Below are 20,556 nucleotides of genomic sequence, written 5' to 3'. Positions count from 1 at the left end.
AAGAGGGTAAGTTCAGTTCTGTAGCAAAACACTCACATGCTTTTTGCATCAACTCTGTTCTACCAGGTCCTACCTTGATGAATGCCTGAAACCGCTTGTCCTTTGAGTACAGATCTTTGAAGTTATTTACTGCCTCATTGTGATGCCCGCAGAATTTGCCATATGTTTTCTTCATTCGCTCGGCACTCTCCCCGGAGAACTGCAAGACATGAGGCACAGGGGTCCAGTTTGCACTGAGCTCCTGCTGTGACATCCCAGCAGTGCCTGCCAGGCTCTCAAAAGAACTTAATGAAACCAAATTAGCCCAAGGCATCCTAAACCAAGCAAGCAGATGTCTAGAAAGTAAAGAGCTGAGTTTGGGACTTCACTGAGCTCACAGCGCAAAATCTCAGTAGATTTAGATTAGCTGTTGGGAAGAAATTCTTCACCATGAGAGTGGTGAGAAACTGGGCTGTCGGGAGAAGTTGTGGCTGTCCCATCCCTTGAACTGCTCAAGGCCAGCGGATAGGGCCTTGAGCAACCTCGTCTAGAGGAAAGCCAGCGGATAGGGCCTTGAGCAACCTCGTCTAGAGGAAAGCGTCCCTGCCTGTGGCAGGGGTTGGAACTACATGAATTTAAGGTACCTTCCAACCCAAACCATTCTTTGAGTCTGTGACTCACAGGGCTTAAAAGCTAACAACAAAAAATCAAGACAGGCAAAAAGAAGGAGAAAGTGCAGATAACGGAAAATGACCTGCCCAAAGTTAAACAGCAGGTCAGTAACTCGGCCAAGAAACACATGGGGCATATTCTGCTGTGGGCTGCTGCCAACCCTCCAGGTTATGGTCAAACCATTCTGTGCTTCACTTTCCCACAATATAAACTGAATTAATTTTCATCATTAGACTTTTCTCTGGAAGAGCAGAGAGTGCTTAAAAAAGCAGAGGCAGAGATTTTTACAGGTGTGAAGAGTAAAGGTGCCATCAGCTGTGATTATCTGAATGGCATAAACACGAGGGAAGAAGAGCGCCTGGTTTCCAGGTGCATTCTCAGAAGTGCAAGCATTTCCCAGCACTTACTTGATTCACCAGGATGTCGCCTATCCTCTTGATGACAAAGTTCTTTTCACTTTTGTCTGCCAGTGACTCCTTCTTCCTTTCCAGAATCCGCTGGAAGAAGTGACTGTGGATGTGCAGCAAGTTTTCCAGGCAGGGAAAGATCTTGTCCACAACTTGTTGATCATACTGCAGTTCCTTTAACATCCCTGCGCTGTATACATCATTCATGATCTTCAAGGTGCGGACATGATGCATTTCTGTCTGCATTAGCTCTGTATACAATGAGGACAAGAGCAAAACCATGGTCAGTGTAGAGTACATGGTACAGGATAAGGAAAAGTTTTCATTAGAAAACTCTTCCATAATTGGGGTTCTCTAAGGGGTTTCAGAAAATTTCATGTTAGATATTGAAACATCAATCATTTAATGTGTGGGAGAAACAGGGCAGCAGAGGAATCCCACAGTAAAGAGCTCTGGACATTGTTGCTGAGGTCTGAACATTCAGCACTGTTATCCGCTTCTTCCTAACACCTCACTGCCAGCTTCAACACGCTTTTGCTGTACAGGATGGCTCTTCATCCGGCCTGCAAAGACTTCCTAGGAAGTTGCTCTATTGTAACGGAGTTCAAATGTTATCAGCAGACAAATGAGGGCATGGCTTAACCCCAGCCAAGGCTATTCCTGTTCCTTTTTTTCTTTGATGCCTTCCAGATAGATGAAATGCAGAAAGCAAGCTTTCACAAACACATTACATTTCTAAGAACTTCAAAAATGAAACTTGGCTTCTGAAGAAACCAAGACAATGTTCCTATTCCCTGACCTAAAGCTTCCCCAATCCGTGCCTGCAAGTATATGAAGAAGCTATCTACAAGTGAGAAATTAAGATGCAGGTATCTCACCGTAAATGACATCTTGCCGTTTGACAACATCTTTGTTCTGCTGCTGTAGGAACTTGCTGTCCACTACTTGGCTCCAGGACTCTGCCTCCAGCTGCTTGGAATCCAATTCCAGGTCTCCCATCAGCTGCCCTTCGTTCATGTCTGCTCCTTCACAAAGCAATGCAAGTGCCATTAGGATGTGGGTAACTTGTCTTGTTTGAGATTCCTGTCTATTCATTTTGGTTAACTTCAGTCATTTAGTTTCTCTGTCATACCACAGACATCACATTCTCCTTTACTGACAGAATAATGATCATATGGAATTATACCACATAAGGCCTAGGTTATAAAAAGCACTTTTAAATGCTATTTGCACAGAACTAGTTCACCATTTTCACACAGACCAAATTCTAGCTCAGCTAAAACAACAATGAATTCTTTATCTATAAAGCAACAACATCACAGGTGAATAAAACTCACAATGCCCAGTTTATCTTCCTTCATTTACATCACTGAATTGAGGGAACTTAGGCCTATGTGAAATGAAATCTGTGTTTTCAAGCTTAGAAAGCCAGAACTGATGCAGCTGCAACTGAACACTACATACATTACATACACGCATGTAGTCATCCCTGGAGACATCCAGGGTCAGGCTGGATGTGGTTCTGAGCAACCTGATGTAGTTGAAGATGTCCCTGCCCATTGCGGGTGGGTTGGATGAGATGACATTTGAAGATCCTTTCCAAACCAAATTAGTCTATGATTCTATCTTTAAGAAAGAGTGCTCATTTGTGCCAGAACTGGGAAATGTTCTCTTGTTACCATGAGCATGCCCTTTTTAGTCCTTAATAAATTAAGACCACTCTGCTCTTTTTATGTAAATATTGGCTAAGATGTAAAAATACTAATTATAGCTTAAAGAAGCACTATATATAAAAATGTTGAAACTTCAGAACTGAATTTACCTGATTTCATTTTCAAACCCACAAAACTAAACAGTTCCTTCCCCATTCTGGGAAAAAATACAAAGCACGAGGCACCATCATTAGCATGAAGAAGGTGAAAGAGTGCAAATTCTGCGGCTGTATGAATGGGCCAGAGGTGCGGAACAGAAGAGGAAATGTTTGTCCCTGAGCTAAATTCCATGTAACTCAACTGCAACTGAAACCTTCTACATGTTTTCCCACAATTCAACAAGCTAAGGAAATTACTGTGTATTACTATACTCCAACATCACAGTAAATGCATCTACTTGTCCATTAGAAAACACTTGCTGAAATGACAGAATGGATTTCCTATGTCTGGAAAGCAGCCACAGGGAGCTCTTACCTTCATCAACCAGCGATTCCACAGATTCATTCACCCGGCTGATTTTATGTAGGGAGTCTGTTGACTGAGACAGGAATTTCCAAGTGTGTATTAAGCTGTCATCGTTCCCAACTCTGCGGAAAAACAGAACACAGAATATTGTTTACGACAATAAAAAACCAGCCAAATGTACTTTGAAATATGCATAAGAAATGCATTTTTAATATGAGCTGAAATCCAAAGCAAGCACTGCATGGTTATGCAAAATGCAGTTCTGAAACACCATGAAGACTGCAGCTCTGTGCCTCCACCTGATGGCTATGGACACAAACATACCTGAGCTGCAAATGTGTGCTTGCTCTGTACCCAGCCCAAGGCAAGGGAATTCCCTCCTTGAGCCCAGAGCATCTCTGTGAAGTGGCCTTGAATATAACCAGGCCAACTAACATGGCTCTGAAGTCATGCCTTGACTAGACTAACCCAGACAATCTGATTGTGCAGAATACAACTGATGGTATCATACATAATATGGGTATTTCTGGTTTTGTGATGCTCTTTTTGTCCCTTTGACATAAATCATAGCGCACAAATTTATTTTTAATGAGATGAATTTCTCCATGCTCACAGAGTCAGATAATACAAACACACTCATGCAGGCAGGGAGCAACCTTACCCTGCAATGTTCTGTATTGAGACACTTTTGGACAGTGCTGTAGGCTGTTGTGATCTCCTATTATTGAATATTGAGGTTACGGTGTTTTCGTCAGGAGCAAGTATTGCAGAGCGAGGGCGCTCCTTCGGTTGGGAGCCTGGAAGGGAAGCATCAGAGAAAAGTCAGTTCATGTAACTGCATGGATAACTGTGAGGATGATGACTTTAACCAGGTTCTGCAATTCACTTCCTTTTCTGTTGGGAGCAGCCATACAGAAGGAAAGAACATTAACCCCTGTGCAGAGCTGGCTGCGTTGTACTACGCTGAAAAGCTCTAGGTGGGATCTGCAAGTCCAGGAACATACACTTGGTAAACAGAACTTAATTTTATTTGAAAAATAACCATATGTAACAACCTACCATGTTGTACCCGATCCTATAATTACATATGTCTCCCTGCTTCTGGTCGAACTCTTGAGACAGCTTTCTCTATCAGTACGCATCACAGAGAAATGCTAATCCTTATCTCATTATACTAGCACATACCTTGAACTAATCTTTCCATATTTATTCCAGATTTTCCCTTCTTCGGATGCATTTCTGCTTCTGGAGCAATACCTCTGAATTTGATGGTAAGTACCACAGTGGGTACATCTGTATCATACAGTGTGGTTCCATCTACTGATCTCCAAGCTATTACTAGGTAAGCTCATCAAATCATAGCACTACAAAACCCATATGGGCTGTTTCACTCCTATTCTTTGACCTCAGTCACACTGGGTAGGTCCACAGAGCAGTGTGTATCTCAGTGCAGCCAGGAAGAGTTTGTCAGTATTGCTCCTATTCAAAATTAATCTTTCTGGTTTTACTATCTCAAAGCATAAGACTATTTAATTAACCAAACAAACCAAACAAAGTATTATGAGCAAGGATCTTTACAACTTGTAACATGAACAATTTCTGTTAATATAATACTCCTAGTTTGATTCTTTCCAATGTCAGATACCATGGACATAGGCTTCATCTTTCAGATTCTGTGGACTTATCAGCTGTAGGCTTTCAGTCAAGTAGTTGTTCTAGATCTAGTATGACTACATCTGCTTACAGCTACATGGACACTGCAGAGGTGGATGAACTCTGTGCAGCTTCAGTACAAATACTGAAACCCCAAACACTGCTTATCATACACAGAAAATGCTCTTATCCCTGCTTCAATAAATGCTCATCCTTCATAGTGTTGTCAGAACAGCTAAGAATAGCAGATAGAGATCATCACCAAAGCAGAGGGAAAGGAAGTTTTCTTACTTTTGTTTCTCATGGTTACTGTGGGTAATGAAGAGGTATCATGTGCCTGCAGCATCCCTCTCTGTGGCTGAAAGAAAAATGAAATTCACGGTAATTTCATCTTCCCTTCTCCCATCAGGCTGTCACATAAGTAAAATAAAAAAGCTGTGTTTTTTTTCTGAATCCTCTCACAATAGATCATTTCTGGCTCTATGTGTCTGTAATATATCTATATACTTACCTGCACACAATCACAATCACACACACATGTAGCCCCCCTCCAGTTGTCATCAATGAAATGGACAAAATAAGATGGAGAAATGTGCAGCAAATGAGAAGACAAAGTGCTGACAATACTGAAAAGAACTGAAAATTGTAATTGTATAAACATTCACCAGCTTGGAGAACCACCTGCACAAGAGGATCCTCACATTTGGAAGCATAAATTCTGCACGTTCCTCATATAAACAGTATACATATTTAACAGGTTAATGTGGCATGACAGCATTTGAGAATTAAGATACAACATTTTAGGGTGCTGGACACCCCTGAATTTTGCCAGTGAAGTGTTTTGTTGGTTTGGTTTTGATTATTTTTAGGGTTCTTTTAATTGAAGCATAGGACAGACCGTAAGGTTCCTATGTACCTCAGGAAACAAACACCCTGTGGTGCTCACCTGCAGCATTCACACACTCACAGGGCCAACTCTGTATTAACACGTGGTTCTGGGGAATTGGAGGAGAGCTTAGGGATGTTATTCACTATAGCTAAGGGGCTGAAGTTCTTTCCAACAAGCTGGAAACTTTGGGACGTACAGTAGAGGATGCTATATATGTGCATGCTAAATTGTTTAAACCTTTTTGTTTATTCAGTAAAGCAAATGAATCTCTTACCTTCATTTTGACCTTTGCACAAGAAGCAACACTCTCCTTACAGCCTTTGTGAACAATTGCATTGCAGTCTGTCAAAAACATAAAACCCCCACAACTGATTAAACAACAAAACACAGAAACAGGTCAGTTTTTGCTGTTTCTAATCTGAACTGCTATCTTGCACAACTGCGAATTAGAGCTTTCAGGCATCACTGTGGTTTACATGAGCAGCTACAGATACTGAGAGACAGGGCTGCTTTCCTGGATAATTAGCTCTTTGTTTGTTAACAAGGTTTCCTCATGGAATTTAACAGGAAATTCTGTTTAAAACTCAATACGAGGTTAAGTTGCCAGGGTTCCAATGGGTCTTACATTTAAAAAGAGAGAAAGAAAAAAGATGGAATTATCCGTCTGAAAGAAAAGGTGGAAAGCAGAAGCAGGAGGCAGAAACAGAACCCAACTCTTAAGGCCAGTATTTTCTCTGAAAACACAAATACTGTTCTCATCAAGACAAGGTTTATGGGACCCAAAAGACAGGAAAAGCACAGGAACATTCATTTACATCAATTCAGACATATCATAGCCAAGATCTACAGTACGGGAACCAAGTGCTGCTGTACTGCAAGATTATCAGGAAAAGTAACGGGAGCATCTGCCAGGTGCCTGTGTTTGCGAGGCTGGGACTTCCTGCTCAAAACCAGATTGAAGCCGCTGTTTTAGTTCAGAACCACATTTACTAATGCAAAAAGCATCATGCTTTACCACCACCCTTTGCTGCATATACGCTAGAGCAAAAGCTGCTATCTTTTACAGAGCCCCCTGAGTCTGCCCACGATCCCTGCCAGCAGATTTCTGGGAAATTTTATGGGAATAATTCGGGGAAGTTTTCAAAGATTATTAGCAATAATTCTGGAAAAAGAAGTTTTAATTGGGCTTGGAACATTAACTCTTCTGACAGATAAAAGACAACTCAAATGCTCTCAGTATCTCAGTATACTGAGATTCAGTAGCTTAGAGAAAACCTGTTATTTTCACTCATGCATGGAAACACATTTTAACCCAGATCATGAATTTTAAGAGTACATTACACTGTAAGCATAAGGTTCTATATTATTTCTAGAGGAAATATGAAAGCAAAAAGAAACTGATGCTCAGAATGACAAAATCTGCTCATATTCCTAGCATTTCTTACATTTGAGTCTACTTAATAAAAGCCAGTAATTGGTCTGATATTTTGAGAGAGGTAAGGTTAAGGCCACAGGGCGTTGCTATTCTGTCGATGTCCCACAACTTCCTGTGCAAGAGAAGAAACCTGCACGTTCTTGCAAAAACTCACAGGAAGTACCATTTTTCAGATCAAACAAAGAAGAGAGATAGAACCTGGTGCATGAAAAGAGGCAATGAGACAATTCAGAACCACTAATTCACATTCAAGCTTTGTAAGCCTGGACGTACCATTTAGCAGTAAGGCATTTTGATCTTCTTTAGACTGAAAAATCTGGTTTCTCCAATTTAACTCTTCGGCAGGCAGGAAGAGTTAATGCTTAATGCTAACACCACTAGCATTAAGAATTAAACCCCCCAGAAGCTTGTTTTCTGCATCACTGATCATAAAAAATACAAGAGGCCAGGCTGATAGCTATAAAAAAAATGAGGAATTTTTTGCTTGCCCATTTGTTTCAGAGCATGCTAAATCTTTCAGCATTGACTACCTGGTTTATGAAGCTGGGGGTGACACTGAAAAGTGGAGACATTGATTTTAAATGAGCCAGTGTTTAAAAAGCATAAAGAAAATCATCCATAGGTAGACAGAGCAGCAATGGGAGCAGTAAAGAAGTAGTCCACAACAGCACAGGAACAACACAGCCTCTGCTGCTGGTTCTCAGTCACTTCCAAGGCTTTTAATGACTGATTTCAAGATGCAATGGGAGAAAGGACCACTCTCGGACATGAGCTGGTCTGGGCCTGACCAAACTTTCCCAGGGCATTCATTTTCTGGCTAACACAGAAAACTTAAGAGTAACTTTCTGTTGTAACTCAAAACTCAAGGAAAGAACATCTATGCTAAACCATACAATCTTGATGGATTATTTTAGCTCACTGGGATACAGAGATTTAAACTGGAATATATTTGATTTTGTTAAGTGGCTTCAGAAGCTGTTAAGACAGTCAAGCAAGGAAAGGGTGAGGATGCATTTGAGAGCTGATAATTACTGATGTCTTCCCATTCCCATCAGGTTGACACAGAGTGTGTCTCATGCAAAGGACTTTGCTGAAATCTCTTCTCTTCCAGGAAACTCCAAACTGCCATTTGGGATTCAGCTGGCTGCTCCTTTCCCTGCTCATTGAAGTTGTTTCATATACTGCTCATCTACTAGAATAAAGAGACAGAGCCTCCTGCTGCAGCCTGGGAGCAATTCTCGTACATGCTTTTACTCATCTCTAGGCTCGTGGAGTAAAAAGTATTATTAATAGTGAGGAATGGAGAGCTCTGAGCTGTGGTGAGAAAATGTCTTGTTTGCCTGCATACTCTGTAGCTTTGGGCACTGAGTAAACCAGCCAAGACTCTGTTCTTGACCACACAAATGCCACTGACCTTATCAAGCCATAGGCACGTGTAACTGCCTGATAAGAAAAGAGAACAGACAAACCAATCTTGCAGGAACCCTCTGCCATGGTTCCTGCATTGTACTGAATGTACTTCACGTGCACACAGGTACGTGCCATTTGAACCGTGCTACAATTTCATGTATAAAGGGGTGTCATGCTGTTCTCACTGAGGGCTCACCAAAGCAGGGTTTCACAGAACTAAGCAATAGACTAAATTCACTACACACAGATGGTATATTTGTTCTTCACTGGAAATAAAAAGCCATGATAAAAGCTGGCTTTGCCTGTCCTCCATCCATCTTAACACAGCACCTTAGCCCCAAGCCGTAAGATGCAGCCAAAATATCCAAAGTTCTCCAGCTGACTGATACATCCCAACAACCAGGGGCAGAAATCCCTGTGGGATGCTGTAATGTCCGAGCACAGGTTAGGATCACTTGGACACTTCCTCACAGCCACAACTCATTTCAGTCCAGCTTCCATAAGGAGCACACTACCTCCAAAGATGCCCCCCCACCTCACACCCATAAGGAAGAAGAAAACAAAGGGCAACACTTGCATTTCCCATGTCAGATTTAACGAAAAACAAAAGGAAAGGGAGGAAAAAACTCCAACTTACTTGCACAGTAGTACGAATCCTTATTGAAAGGTTTCATACAGTGGTAGCAGGTCGCTTGGGCTACAACAGAGGTTGCGGTGAAGAGATGTCCATTTAACAGCTTCTTATCCTTTTCCTTCTCCTTGGAATCTTTGTCCTTCTCTTTAGTCTTCTCTTTATCTTTCTCTTTTTCCTGTCAAGAGAAAAATGAACAAACATTGCGTTACTTTGCAGAGGTCTCTTCTCTCGTTACAAATTCTTCAGTGTTTGCCTTTGGTACTATGACGATATCGATCAGTGCATACCTTAACAATAGCCATGTGTGTGCATAGCTCTGCTGAAACTTCAGCTTTCAGCCCCCACGGGTATGGATTAACATACCATGGACCTGCAGACCCTTCTGCATGGGGATCTTGCCAACAGAGATGAATTTCTGTTCTGAAGGCAGCTACTTTCTTCCACTTTTTTGTTATATTTCCTTAGTGTAATGACTTACCTCTTCTGGGCTTCATGAATCTCTTCAGTACTTGCAATAAATAGTGTTAAATAGAATACCATGTGTAATGTGCATCAAACTTCCAACACAGGTAATTTTTAAGGCCAACATGTAAGACTCATGCTTTAGCAATTGCATGTTTGACGGAGAACACAAGCTCTTCCTCGCTACCTGCGCAGCATCGCTGCCGGAGTATTTTCACCTTCATTTTCCTTCTGACTACCAACTTTTCATCAGTTTCATGCAACCCCCAGTAACCCTGTGAAATGTTTTGGAGACATGGATCTTTCATAAACTCTTGAAATATGGCACCACAGAAAGGCTGTGGAACAGCAGCAACACTGTAAAAGATTATCTTGTGTTCCAGAAGCCACATTCAACCTCTGAGTTACTCAGCTATGGGAAGCTGTCAAGCACAGCCAGCTTCCTCCATTTTTAGCAGAGTTTTCGCTTACTCTTCTATTGTAAAAGGGATAGAAAATGCTAAATACTAAAAATTTGGAGCAATTTTTACCTGAAGCCTTTTGTGGATTTGGAATTCTCCCAAACAATTTTTAAAGGAAACACCATAGAAAAGCTCCGAATTTGAATGATACCAACAACTCCTTGTCTTTCTATGTACCGGTTACCATACAATCTGTATTTTAACTGTTACTGCAGATTTCATGGCATCTGAAAGAGAAGCTTAACCAGAAAGTGGTACAGGCTTCTGTGAGCTTATCTTTCCATTTTGTCATTTACATGCCACATGCCCTTTGCTAAATACTGTCACAGCTAAGTATCAGAGAGCAGCCCATGTGAGTGACTGTCACGAAGCAGTTAAAAGAGGTACTGAGCTCTGCAGTCATCAGCAGGGAAATGTCTGATGACACACTCAAGTAATAAGTAACTCAGCCTAAGGTCTATCCTCTCTCAACACACCCCAGGCAAGATGCCACTGTCGGAGTCTCTCCCTGCAAAGCCTCATAAAGTCTATTTACTGGCCTCAAACGCTATTCCGTTCTGCAAATAAGCAAAACCAGGAGCATTACCATATGGAATAATCCTGTCTGAAGCAGAAAACCCGCCAGGAAGAGTCTGCTTTGTGGCACATCTCCACCTCCTGTAAGCCATCATCTTAGATCACTATCCTGTGTAAAACTCCACAGCCCCATTGTCCATCTGCTGATCTCCCATCTTTAACCGTGTCCAGCCTGGCAGGATTCAAGTGCTAAAATGCTGCAGTTTAGTCCTTGGATGACGGTACCAAGTTGACCAAGTCTATTCCCAGGACTTATGAAGCTCCAGGAAAAAGATCACCCTATGCTCAAGGCAAGATCTTACGACATTCATGCTTAAAATGCCAAAAGGAGATTCACTGTCCTATACTTTAAACACACCTGATGCCTATTGCAAAGCCCAGTAATTCTACAGTCTGGAATAACACCCTCTCTTCATAAAAATCACTGTCAAAACCATTTTAATTTAAGCTGAACAACCCCAGGAAAAACAGGAAATGTGTGCACCACTTTCAAGGAGGAAACAGCGAACTTCATACACAGGGTGCCAGCCGTAGCACCGAAACACAAGGTCTCAAAAGAGACTGTATTTATTCTTTGCTGTTCTTTTCCTGTGACAAGTTACTGGAACTTCTGTAAAAAGGTGCTGTAAAAACAAACCCATTTTCCTGTGCTACTGAAGCTGCCATCATGACTTGAAGTTCAGCTTCGCAGCTGAACCTGCGGTCATGGGCACTAACAGACAAGCTGGGTACCGCAGCTCGGTTGTATGAGACCAAGGCCTGCAGCAGCGGATCCCACACCGAAATAACCATGAAGCTCTTACCTCCCACTGCTTAAGTCCTACCAGCTTCACTGTTATTTGAGGTACTTCAGCAAATCTATTCCATTTAATCGACATCCTTCCCTGGGGGCAGGAGAGCTGCTTCCCACCAGCATCAGCCCATTGCAACGGCACAGAGCTACCAGCACAGCAGCAGTTGAGCAAAGGGGGAGGGCCCAACGATCGTTGCTAACTTCCTTCATGATGATTTTAGCTACTCTGTTGTTGCTTTCATCTTGCCCTACCTCAGCTTCCACTGCTAAAAAAACACATTAAAAAAGTACTACAGGCAGAAAAAGATGGGATTAATATTACAGACAGCACAAGCCAATGGGAGACCACCCATTTAAAAGGCAGAAGGTGGCAAATTAAACCCTCTGTGATGCTTAGGCTACAGAAAAGTGAATTTTAACATACCTCAGTGCTGCTGTGCAGTGCTTCACTAAACAAAGTGCTGCAGAAGACTTCCCAGACAGAAAGGCTTCATGTGTTTGTGCTTCTCCTGCTCTACAGGTCACAAATATTCCCTCTCTCCTAGTGCTTTCAAACACTTACAACTCTTATTATATACACTGAAGCGCTGTTGGTGGTACAGCACTGCCTAATAACTGCACAAGGCAACAGAAATTACTCATCCTAGGTTTTCTGTCGTCATTTCCCAGAAACTCTCTACCAAAAGAAGAAAATGAGCATTCCTTTTTTTGTGTAATTGACAGAGAATGACTGTCACAAACCTGAATTCAGACTTCACAAACATGAATCTGTGCATGCGACTGATGTCAAGAGATTCCCTGACTAATCCCTAAATAACAAAGTACATTCCAGACATGGGTAAATTCACACAAACTCCTATCAGTATCCCCTGCAGTTACACACTCCAACATCCCTTTATTTTTAGGGGTTTTTACACAACTTTCTACACCATTTTTAAGGAGCTGTTGCCACTAGTAGCCTCAGATACGCTTTATTTCATGGGTCATCTTAGAAACAGTGCATTTCTGCAGGTTTGAAGTAAAACCTAGCTGGAAAGAAGTTGCAGGCTCCCTCCCTCCTGACAGCCCAGACAGCAGCAGCAATCACCTCTTCCTGTCCAACTTCCTCTTTCAAGGTTTGTTATTTTTTCTTTTTAACTCTTACAGGTTTCCATCAGCCAGAATGTTCTCAGAAATCAGTGCTCCCAAGAAGTTTTAGGCTGAATTATTTAAATGTGCAGCTGAAGCCATCAAAACGTATGCAATGCAAACACGCCACCGCAAGCAGAGAAGAAACCCTGATTTGAGTATTATGGCTTTTTAGTAAAATCACCAGAACTGATATGAGCTTTGTAGTGCACGTTATTGTTGGGATTTTAGAGCAATACTTTATGAACTGCTTCAGACAGTATCATGGAATTGGTGAAACCAGAGTACACTTATTTAACAAAAGCAAGTATCTCAAAGCATTTCTGTTTTATCTTCTCACCTGTCCCAACCGGATCTCTTTTATCTCTGTGTGTGTGCATATATGTATATGCACACACACACACACACATATCTCTACAGTTCTTGCTTTAGAGATTATACACCCGAAGTGCAAGAACCGGTTAATGAATTTCTGGACTCCTTCAGAGGCTGTGCAACGTGCTCCATCACTTCTCACTAGTGGTTTGCACAGAGGTTTCTATGTAAACAGATCTTTTATTTTTACACTGTACTTTGCAGCAGGGAACAACATTGTCTTAAAGCTGCAGAGCAGCAGCTCTTGCTCGCATCTTGAAAGGCAGAGCCATAAAGAGGAACTGTGATTAGAATGACTGATCTCACTAGAGCTGGTACCTCATTGCAAAGGTGATGCAATCTTCCAAAAATAGGTATCCAAATGCGTGTTGGAGCATCAGAGCACACAAACCCAGCTATGTTAGAGGAACCTCAGGCTGAAACATCAAGTGCAGATGCTGGAAAAGGCTAAAATCAAGTTATTTTGTGCAGATGAAATATGTCTCCTCCCATACATGTCTGCTTCAGCTCCCAGCCTTACTCCACTATAGGCACAATACTTATGCCACATTTTGTTTCCTGTTTGCTATTGAGACACTCATCAGAATATGTAATTATGCATCTCAGGGGCCTTCCAATAGTATTCACCAACATATTAGCTTCACATCACTTAACTGTATAATACAGAGAGCCTGCTGTGAGGTAAGGCGAAGTTAGCTTGGTCAGACATGATGAACTGAGGTGAGATTCAAGCCAAAACTCCAACCAAGCCAAACCCCCTCCAACATATATTAATCTCCAGGGGACAACCTAAGGCAGCAGCAGCCTGTGTGTGTGAAGTATTCAGCATTAATGTAGTTATTTCTGTAACCAACACTGTTTCCAGGAAATTCGGCTGTGCTGAGCAGCCCTTGAGCTTCAGCAAATTAAATCCCAGGTTTTCAAGGATGGAAAAAAGGGGAAAATATAAATATTGGCCATCATTAAAGGTCACAGCTTGGGCAGCTTCTCCAGCAGTGCATGGGGATTTTGTGGCAAAAAGCAGACATAAAAGAGAAACACAACACGGCCTTCGGCAGCCAGTCCCTTCTTACAGCTCCAGCCCTCGTTTATTAACCACCTCTCAGGTTCTCTAAAAATTAGACCCATCCATCCCTGCAAAGCCATAACTCATCCCAGAGAACAACCTATTCTCTATAATAAATGAAGCTTCATTCTGTGGGGAAAAGAGGCAAAAACATTGCACAGGAAAACTCATCTCAGGTGCATTTCAATTTTGGGGTGCTAAGAGTTCCCATGTAGCTATTCCCTATTACCCTACAGTCCATCCTCCCCTTGCAAAAGGGAAAAAGTCAGGCAAGGAGATAAATATCACCCTATGGGAACATACTGAAACACAGAATTCATCTCTGCTACCTATGGGTATTTCACGGCTGCATAAATCACAAGAAGCACTTACTTTGCTCTTCTTGCTGCTGGACATTTTATTCCTGAGGTAGCTGAAGGTGCGACTGACTTTGGTTGCACCTTTACCAGCGGGGACACTGCTGCTCTCTTCAGATATGCTAAAATCAAAGAAGAAAGAGGTTGCTTTTATTATTCTTTTCATCCCAAAGCATTTGTTAAACAGATAGATTCTTTTTTAAAGGAGAAATGCATTTATTATCCAACAAAGTGACACGTTGTTTTATGGTTGTTTTATGCTTCTTTTTACCAAAGAAGGCAAAGTGAAGACAAAATGCCAGTCCAGTAGCTTGTCATGCATTTCAAGGTATCCTTTTATTTGTTTTTAAGCAATCTCCATTCTCAAACCATGCCACAGCACCCTCTGCTGCTCCTGTGGTCAAATAACCACTAATCAGCTCAGCATCGGCCTGTTACAACATGGCAAATGCTGCAGGTATAGAGCGAGTCTCGGCATTTAATCTTCAGTATTTTAGACATAAAGGGACAGACGTGCACATCCTTTAAAAAGAGAAATCCCCTTCTAGAGGATGACATGTAATAAGCCTTGAAGAGGCAGTGAGTGCCTTTACTAGAAACCACACTGCAAAGCCTCCCTTGAGGAATGAGAATACCAATACCAAGCAATAAACAGTCATTTGTATCAAATGAGGCATTTCTGGGAAGCCAGATATTTTCTGCCAGTCTCTACATGCACAAGCTTATGACTTCATCTTCTATAAAAGAATAAGAAGCTATGGAGGAAACTATCATTGCATTAAAGGATACAGTCTGTCAATAGGAAGTACAATGCAAACCAAAAGCAGAACAACAGAAAGACAAATGAAATCAAGGAGGAGAAAACAGCAGCGAGCAGAAACAAAGAGCCTCCCAGCCACAAAATGAAGCCAAAGCTATCAGCGACACAGAGACCAGACACCCAGCTCCTTCAGTGCCATAAATGTCCTTCCCCCAGGGAAGCGCTTTTAAAGCTGGCACCCACCAGAATGACTATCTCTTCTCTACAGCTTGCAAGGATGAAAAGTAACAGACAAAACCATGATCTTTTTGGCCTTCATCATAGAAATATAAACGGAATTGACTAAAGGGAGAAAAAACTACTTTTAGTGTAAAACATAACTAAGGGTAAACTGATACTGTTTGATAACAGATAATCTGGTATGTTACTAGCTATGAATAAACACAGAGCCTTGTTAGACCTACAACAGACTTTCATACTCTATGATCTATAATATTCTTAAGCCTTTAAACACACAGGACTGATTTTCACCAGCTTGACAACTTGTGAATTCAGCTGAGGTGCACTGGTGCCAGGAAGGCTTTTGGGTATCTGAAGCAGAGCCCACTGCAGGAGTCCCACCAACAGAGACGTGGTACCCCCAGAATACTGTACCTCTGAACCGAGGAAGCTGTGGGGCCGCCGAATGCCTGTGTACCTGGAAAAGATCGGAGGGGCAGGGGGGAGGACATGTTAGACTGCAGTCTTAGACCACTGAGTTTAAAAACAGAGTTTGTGTATTTGGATGGTTCAAGAGGAAGAGGAAATGTTTTCCAGAAGTGAGTGTTTAGAATACATTTCATGTGCTCAGGATAAAGCCCGGTTCCCTGTATCCTTAGGTGCTCTCAAATTAGGTGCTGAGGTGAAAGCATGCTTAGCATTTTTACTGTTCTGTAGCTATTAAGCAAAGGATGGGCATCTGTTAAATGTGCTGGTAAATCAGGGTATGTGAATCAGAACTGCGAATTCAATGACAATAGGTATAAATGAGAATCATTCTGCCACAATGCTTTAATTTATATACCACTAGAAAGAATCTACTGTAAAACACATCCAGGTTTCATGTATAAAACTTTTATACTTGATAAAATTATAGTACATTTTCCCATCAAAATCCTGAAGCACTTCATAGAGAGTAAGGGAAACAAGGGAAGCCTTATTCCATTTTCCATGAAACATTACCAGCCTAGGGCTTAGTCACAAAACACTGTGCTTGAGGAAAGTCTGACTTTTGACATGAAGCTGAAGCCCTGCCAATGACACAAGTTCTCTTTATATGCAAGAAACCTGCTTGCACAATGCATCTGGAGCAGATTAGGTAGCTGACACCATTTACCAGAACCATCAAAGAACCCTGAAAAATCAGGATGAACTGAAGCAAGGGCACTCTCCAGGTTAACTGGGCCTGTCGGGACTCCAAAATACCCTCACTGCAAGCCCTGTTCGCAGCCCTATCTGAAGTTCAAGAAGCAGAATGACTGATGATCTTATTAGCCTTTGTAAGCAAAGCAATACTTTGGCTTCAAATTCTTCTAACTTATTAAAACTAAGGGTGAGTGCAAAGGAACCATGTGACATCGGAGGCAGCGAGGGTCCTCTATCCAAAAGCAGTAAGTGCATTAGGAAAAACTGTGCACACAATATTATGCCTTACGATTCTGAAATACACATTTTGTTAACTGCTGATTCAAGTGTCAACACAGCTTGGGACACAAATATCATTTCTTCGTACTGAGAAACTAAAATACAAGCATACCCCATTACCTAATCCCTGCCTGGGGAGCTCTGTTAGTATCTCCCTTGCAAAATCTTTCACCTACTTAATGATCTATCCCAAATACATCAAAGTTAGCAATACTGTAACATTCATCAAATGAAGTCTACTACTTGCTTTCCTGACTGTGCTGGGGGTTTTTATAGAACATCCACTACCGAAGTGCGTACTAAGATCACACAAACAATACACAGACTTCCAAATCCCTGGTTAATGCTCCAGCAACTCTGGTTCACATTTCAGTTCTAGTTTGCTTTTAACATGCAAACTTCCTTGGCTTTCCTTTTTTTAATAGATTCATCAATTTGACTGGATTTAAGTATTTCACACACCCTTCTGTGTCTTTCCAGTCAGTGTAAGAAATATGAACACTGAATCAAGACCTGTAATAACTTGATATTTGTGACTTCTTCAGCACCTTCACAAAGTACATTGCACGTGAACTTCAATGATGTACTATTTATCTTCTACTGCAATAACGTTTTATCTTTAAAATGGGGGATTCTTGATCCAGGCAAAACAGATTCAGATAAAAAAAAAAGGGCAAAAGCCTGTTTATGATTTCATGTTTCAGGTTACAGTATAACATCATACGATCAACACTCTACTGCAAGCCATAGACCCCATGAAGATAAGCATAGGAAATCACACATTTTCTCTCCTTCAGGGTTTTGTACAGAAGAGGTGAAGGAAGATTTATTTCCAGCTTTTGTGTTTCCTATCATGACCAAGTTCAAACCTAAAATACTAAAACTGACTTCACAACCCACACAAATAGTTTTGTTCAAAGGACAGGACTGCTTTCGGTGTGCAATGAATATGGGCTTGCAGCCAAACATTCATGTAATTATCTGAGCACCTTTTAAGCATCACCCACCAAAATTATTTTATATGGTAGCTGGACTTGAAATAATTCATCAAGGTCCAGTATGCAGAAAACAGCAACTGGATTAGGGTGTTGCAAACCAAAGAAACCAGCTCACAACCCCTTAATGCTGACAGCAATTAAACGTTTGTGGGTCAAGAAATTCAAAGGCTTCACAACAGTTTTGTAAATGCACAGACTGGCTTGTTCAGCCACCTGAAATCTACAGCTTAAATATATCATGATATCGAAGAAACTCAACTAATGCTTGAGTGAAAAACACACATGGAGAGGTTGAGGAGCGGAAACTGAAATCCAAGCGCAGTCTCAATGCTAACACACACATCCACCCTCTCATGAGAAACGAACCCAGAACATGTGAAAAAATAAACAACTTGATCTGGGATTACTACATGAAAAATGCCCATTGCCAAAGCAGTCTTATGAATAGCTGTGGCTAAACCAACCTTTTCATAAAGTCACCACAGTATCCTCAAATATGAAGGAATAAAACACGTATAAAGAAAGCAGCATTTTTGTTTGAGACAATATCTGGCATTATTTTAAATGCTCATTGTTAACAGCAGCACTGGTTGAGGGAAAGAAGATAAATACTGGCCAACAGAAACACCCCCAAAACTTCTATACCCTGACCTGACTGGTAGGAATTATTCAACTGGTTGGATGCTTAAACCAAACAAAAATAAATTCAACCCCCAAACCACCCTCCCCCCCCACCCCTCCCCCCCCAAAACAAGCAAAAACCCATGAAGAAAAGCAAATCCACCAAAAAGTTTAGCCAAGAGTACTTTGAACCGTGGGAGCAGGACACCGATGCACAGCTGTGTGTTTGCAATTCATTTTGTGAGGACCATGAATTGAGCGCTTTGTTGAAGACAGAAGAGGACAGAGCAAAGGGGAAAGGAGGGAGAAGCTGAAATATGGAAATGGGTAGTATCACACTTGGGAAGAGCACAGCACTTTCTTTCAGGAAGGGACAAACAGTGAAGACTGGGAATGGAAAGGAGGAGAATTTAGATATCTACGGAGTACAGGTATCTAAGTGGATGGAGCATAGAATTCTTAAATTCAGGAAGCAACCAAAATCTGTTGGACTGGAAAGCAATTTCCCCCATCCCAGTATGGACAGGAGGGATGTGGGATAGTTTCCTTGCAAACCTTTCATATGAACCAACTAATGCAGCTACTCTGAATTCTTTTAGGCAGAGAATTATTTGTTCTGGTTTACTTCAACAGTCTAATAAAACTTAAGAAATGGGAAACTTTTTCTATTATTATTGATAAGACAAGAAGAGTTTAAATTACTTTAATTCAATTGTTTGCATTAGTTGGGCTTCTTTTAGCAATGGAGTTTATAGGAGGAAAAAAACCTCCACCATGTAACACTTGCCTGTTTCCCAACAAAACTACTATAATATCAGGACACAGACACATGCACTTGATGATACAAGGTGCTGGGCTGCAATGTGTGCTTTTGCTCAGGAGTAAAATTTGCAACCAAGATTTCCAGAATTTAATATCAGGGCTTCTCTCTTTTTCTCCTACTTCCACTGAGCATTGTGCTCATTCTCACCTATGGAGGGGCAAGGATCATAGAATCATAGAATCATAGAATAGTTAGGGTTGGAAAGGACCTCAAGATCATCCAGTTCCAACCCCCCTGCCATGGGCAGGGACACCTCACACTAAACCCTCCCACCCAAGGCTTCATCCAACCTGGCCTGTACCTCTTCTGTTAACTCCATACACTGCAACAAGACAAGTATTTTGGTCTTAATAAAAAGATAATGACTATACTGCTGGTCAGAGTGGCAAACAATGATATCTGCCACATGGACACAGACCAAAACCAACCAGATGAAACGTGGTGGTGCTGATGTACAAGACTTTGGATTATAATCCTTCTATTCTGCTATTAGTTAGCATTCAGATACAGGACTAAGATAATGCTGTTAGACATCATGCAGTGAAAAGGTTCATTCAAAGTTTGCAAGGTGAAACTTCAAGGCCTCAAGCAGGAAATTAGATTTCCCTTTGTTTCCACCCATAATGGCTGCAATGCACAGAAAACAATTACTTACTATCCACCTCCTCCTCCTCATCACTGGAAGAAGAGCCAATAGAAAAGAGAGTTTTAGACTTAGGAATGAGTGGAGAGATGCTGAAGGAGAAGGAAATTCGTCTCGATGGTCGAGTCCGGCCCTGGGCTGAGAAGTGGGTTAACAGCAGACATTAGAGCATGCTTGAAAATGCATTTAATAACATAAAGGAGAGGAAAGCGGCCAAAGCAAACTAAAACCAAAGCAAAGGAAATGTCTGCAAAGCAGCTGGCTTCAGAAAAGGCACAAGAAACAAAGAACTGAGAACGTGCAAATTCCAGAGGATGCAGCTTTCAGAGGATGCAGGTCTCACTGCATGCGTAACTCCAGGTTCAAGCTTCCCTTATTTTTGCTGGCATCTTTTTATAGGACCTTTTAATGAAGATTTAAATTTGAACAGTTATTTTCCCAAACAGAATACCAGATCTCTGGACAAAGGGCATCTGCTTCACTGAAATAACTGCCAGGGAAGTGAACTAGAACAACTCAAGCTTGCTGGGTACGCATCACTCACATGGTACATCA

The 20,556-nt window shown here is 41.5% G+C and overlaps 1 protein-coding gene across 10 annotated transcripts in view; it reads right to left on the bottom strand.

Annotated features, from left to right (window-relative positions):
- The window catches only part of AKAP13 (A-kinase anchoring protein 13), a 212,980-nt gene that overhangs the window by 20,058 nt on the left and 172,366 nt on the right, over positions 1–20,556 (bottom strand). For 9 of the 10 annotated variants that reach the window (XM_065688843.1, XM_065688844.1, XM_065688842.1 and 6 more), the window contains 11 exons: positions 20,014–20,139; positions 15,888–15,930; positions 14,490–14,595; positions 9,260–9,431; positions 6,052–6,119; positions 5,180–5,246; positions 3,897–4,032; positions 3,245–3,357; positions 1,937–2,083; positions 1,059–1,309; positions 74–199 (listed from right to left, as the gene is read on the bottom strand). In XM_065688843.1, the coding sequence (XP_065544915.1) occupies positions 74–199; positions 1,059–1,309; positions 1,937–2,083; positions 3,245–3,357; positions 3,897–4,032; positions 5,180–5,246; positions 6,052–6,119; positions 9,260–9,431; positions 14,490–14,595; positions 15,888–15,930; positions 20,014–20,139 (1,355 nt within the window). The remainder of the gene's footprint in view (positions 1–73; positions 200–1,058; positions 1,310–1,936; positions 2,084–3,244; positions 3,358–3,896; positions 4,033–5,179; positions 5,247–6,051; positions 6,120–9,259; positions 9,432–14,489; positions 14,596–15,887; positions 15,931–20,013; positions 20,140–20,556) is intronic. The other variant, XM_065688851.1, reaches the window with a different exon arrangement.

Source organism: Lathamus discolor, chromosome 8, assembly GCF_037157495.1.
Source record: "Lathamus discolor isolate bLatDis1 chromosome 8, bLatDis1.hap1, whole genome shotgun sequence".
Classification (NCBI taxonomy): domain Eukaryota; kingdom Metazoa; phylum Chordata; class Aves; order Psittaciformes; family Psittacidae; genus Lathamus; species Lathamus discolor.
Note: the sequence above shows the minus strand (reverse complement) of the source record. Positions and strands in the feature narration are given on the sequence as shown.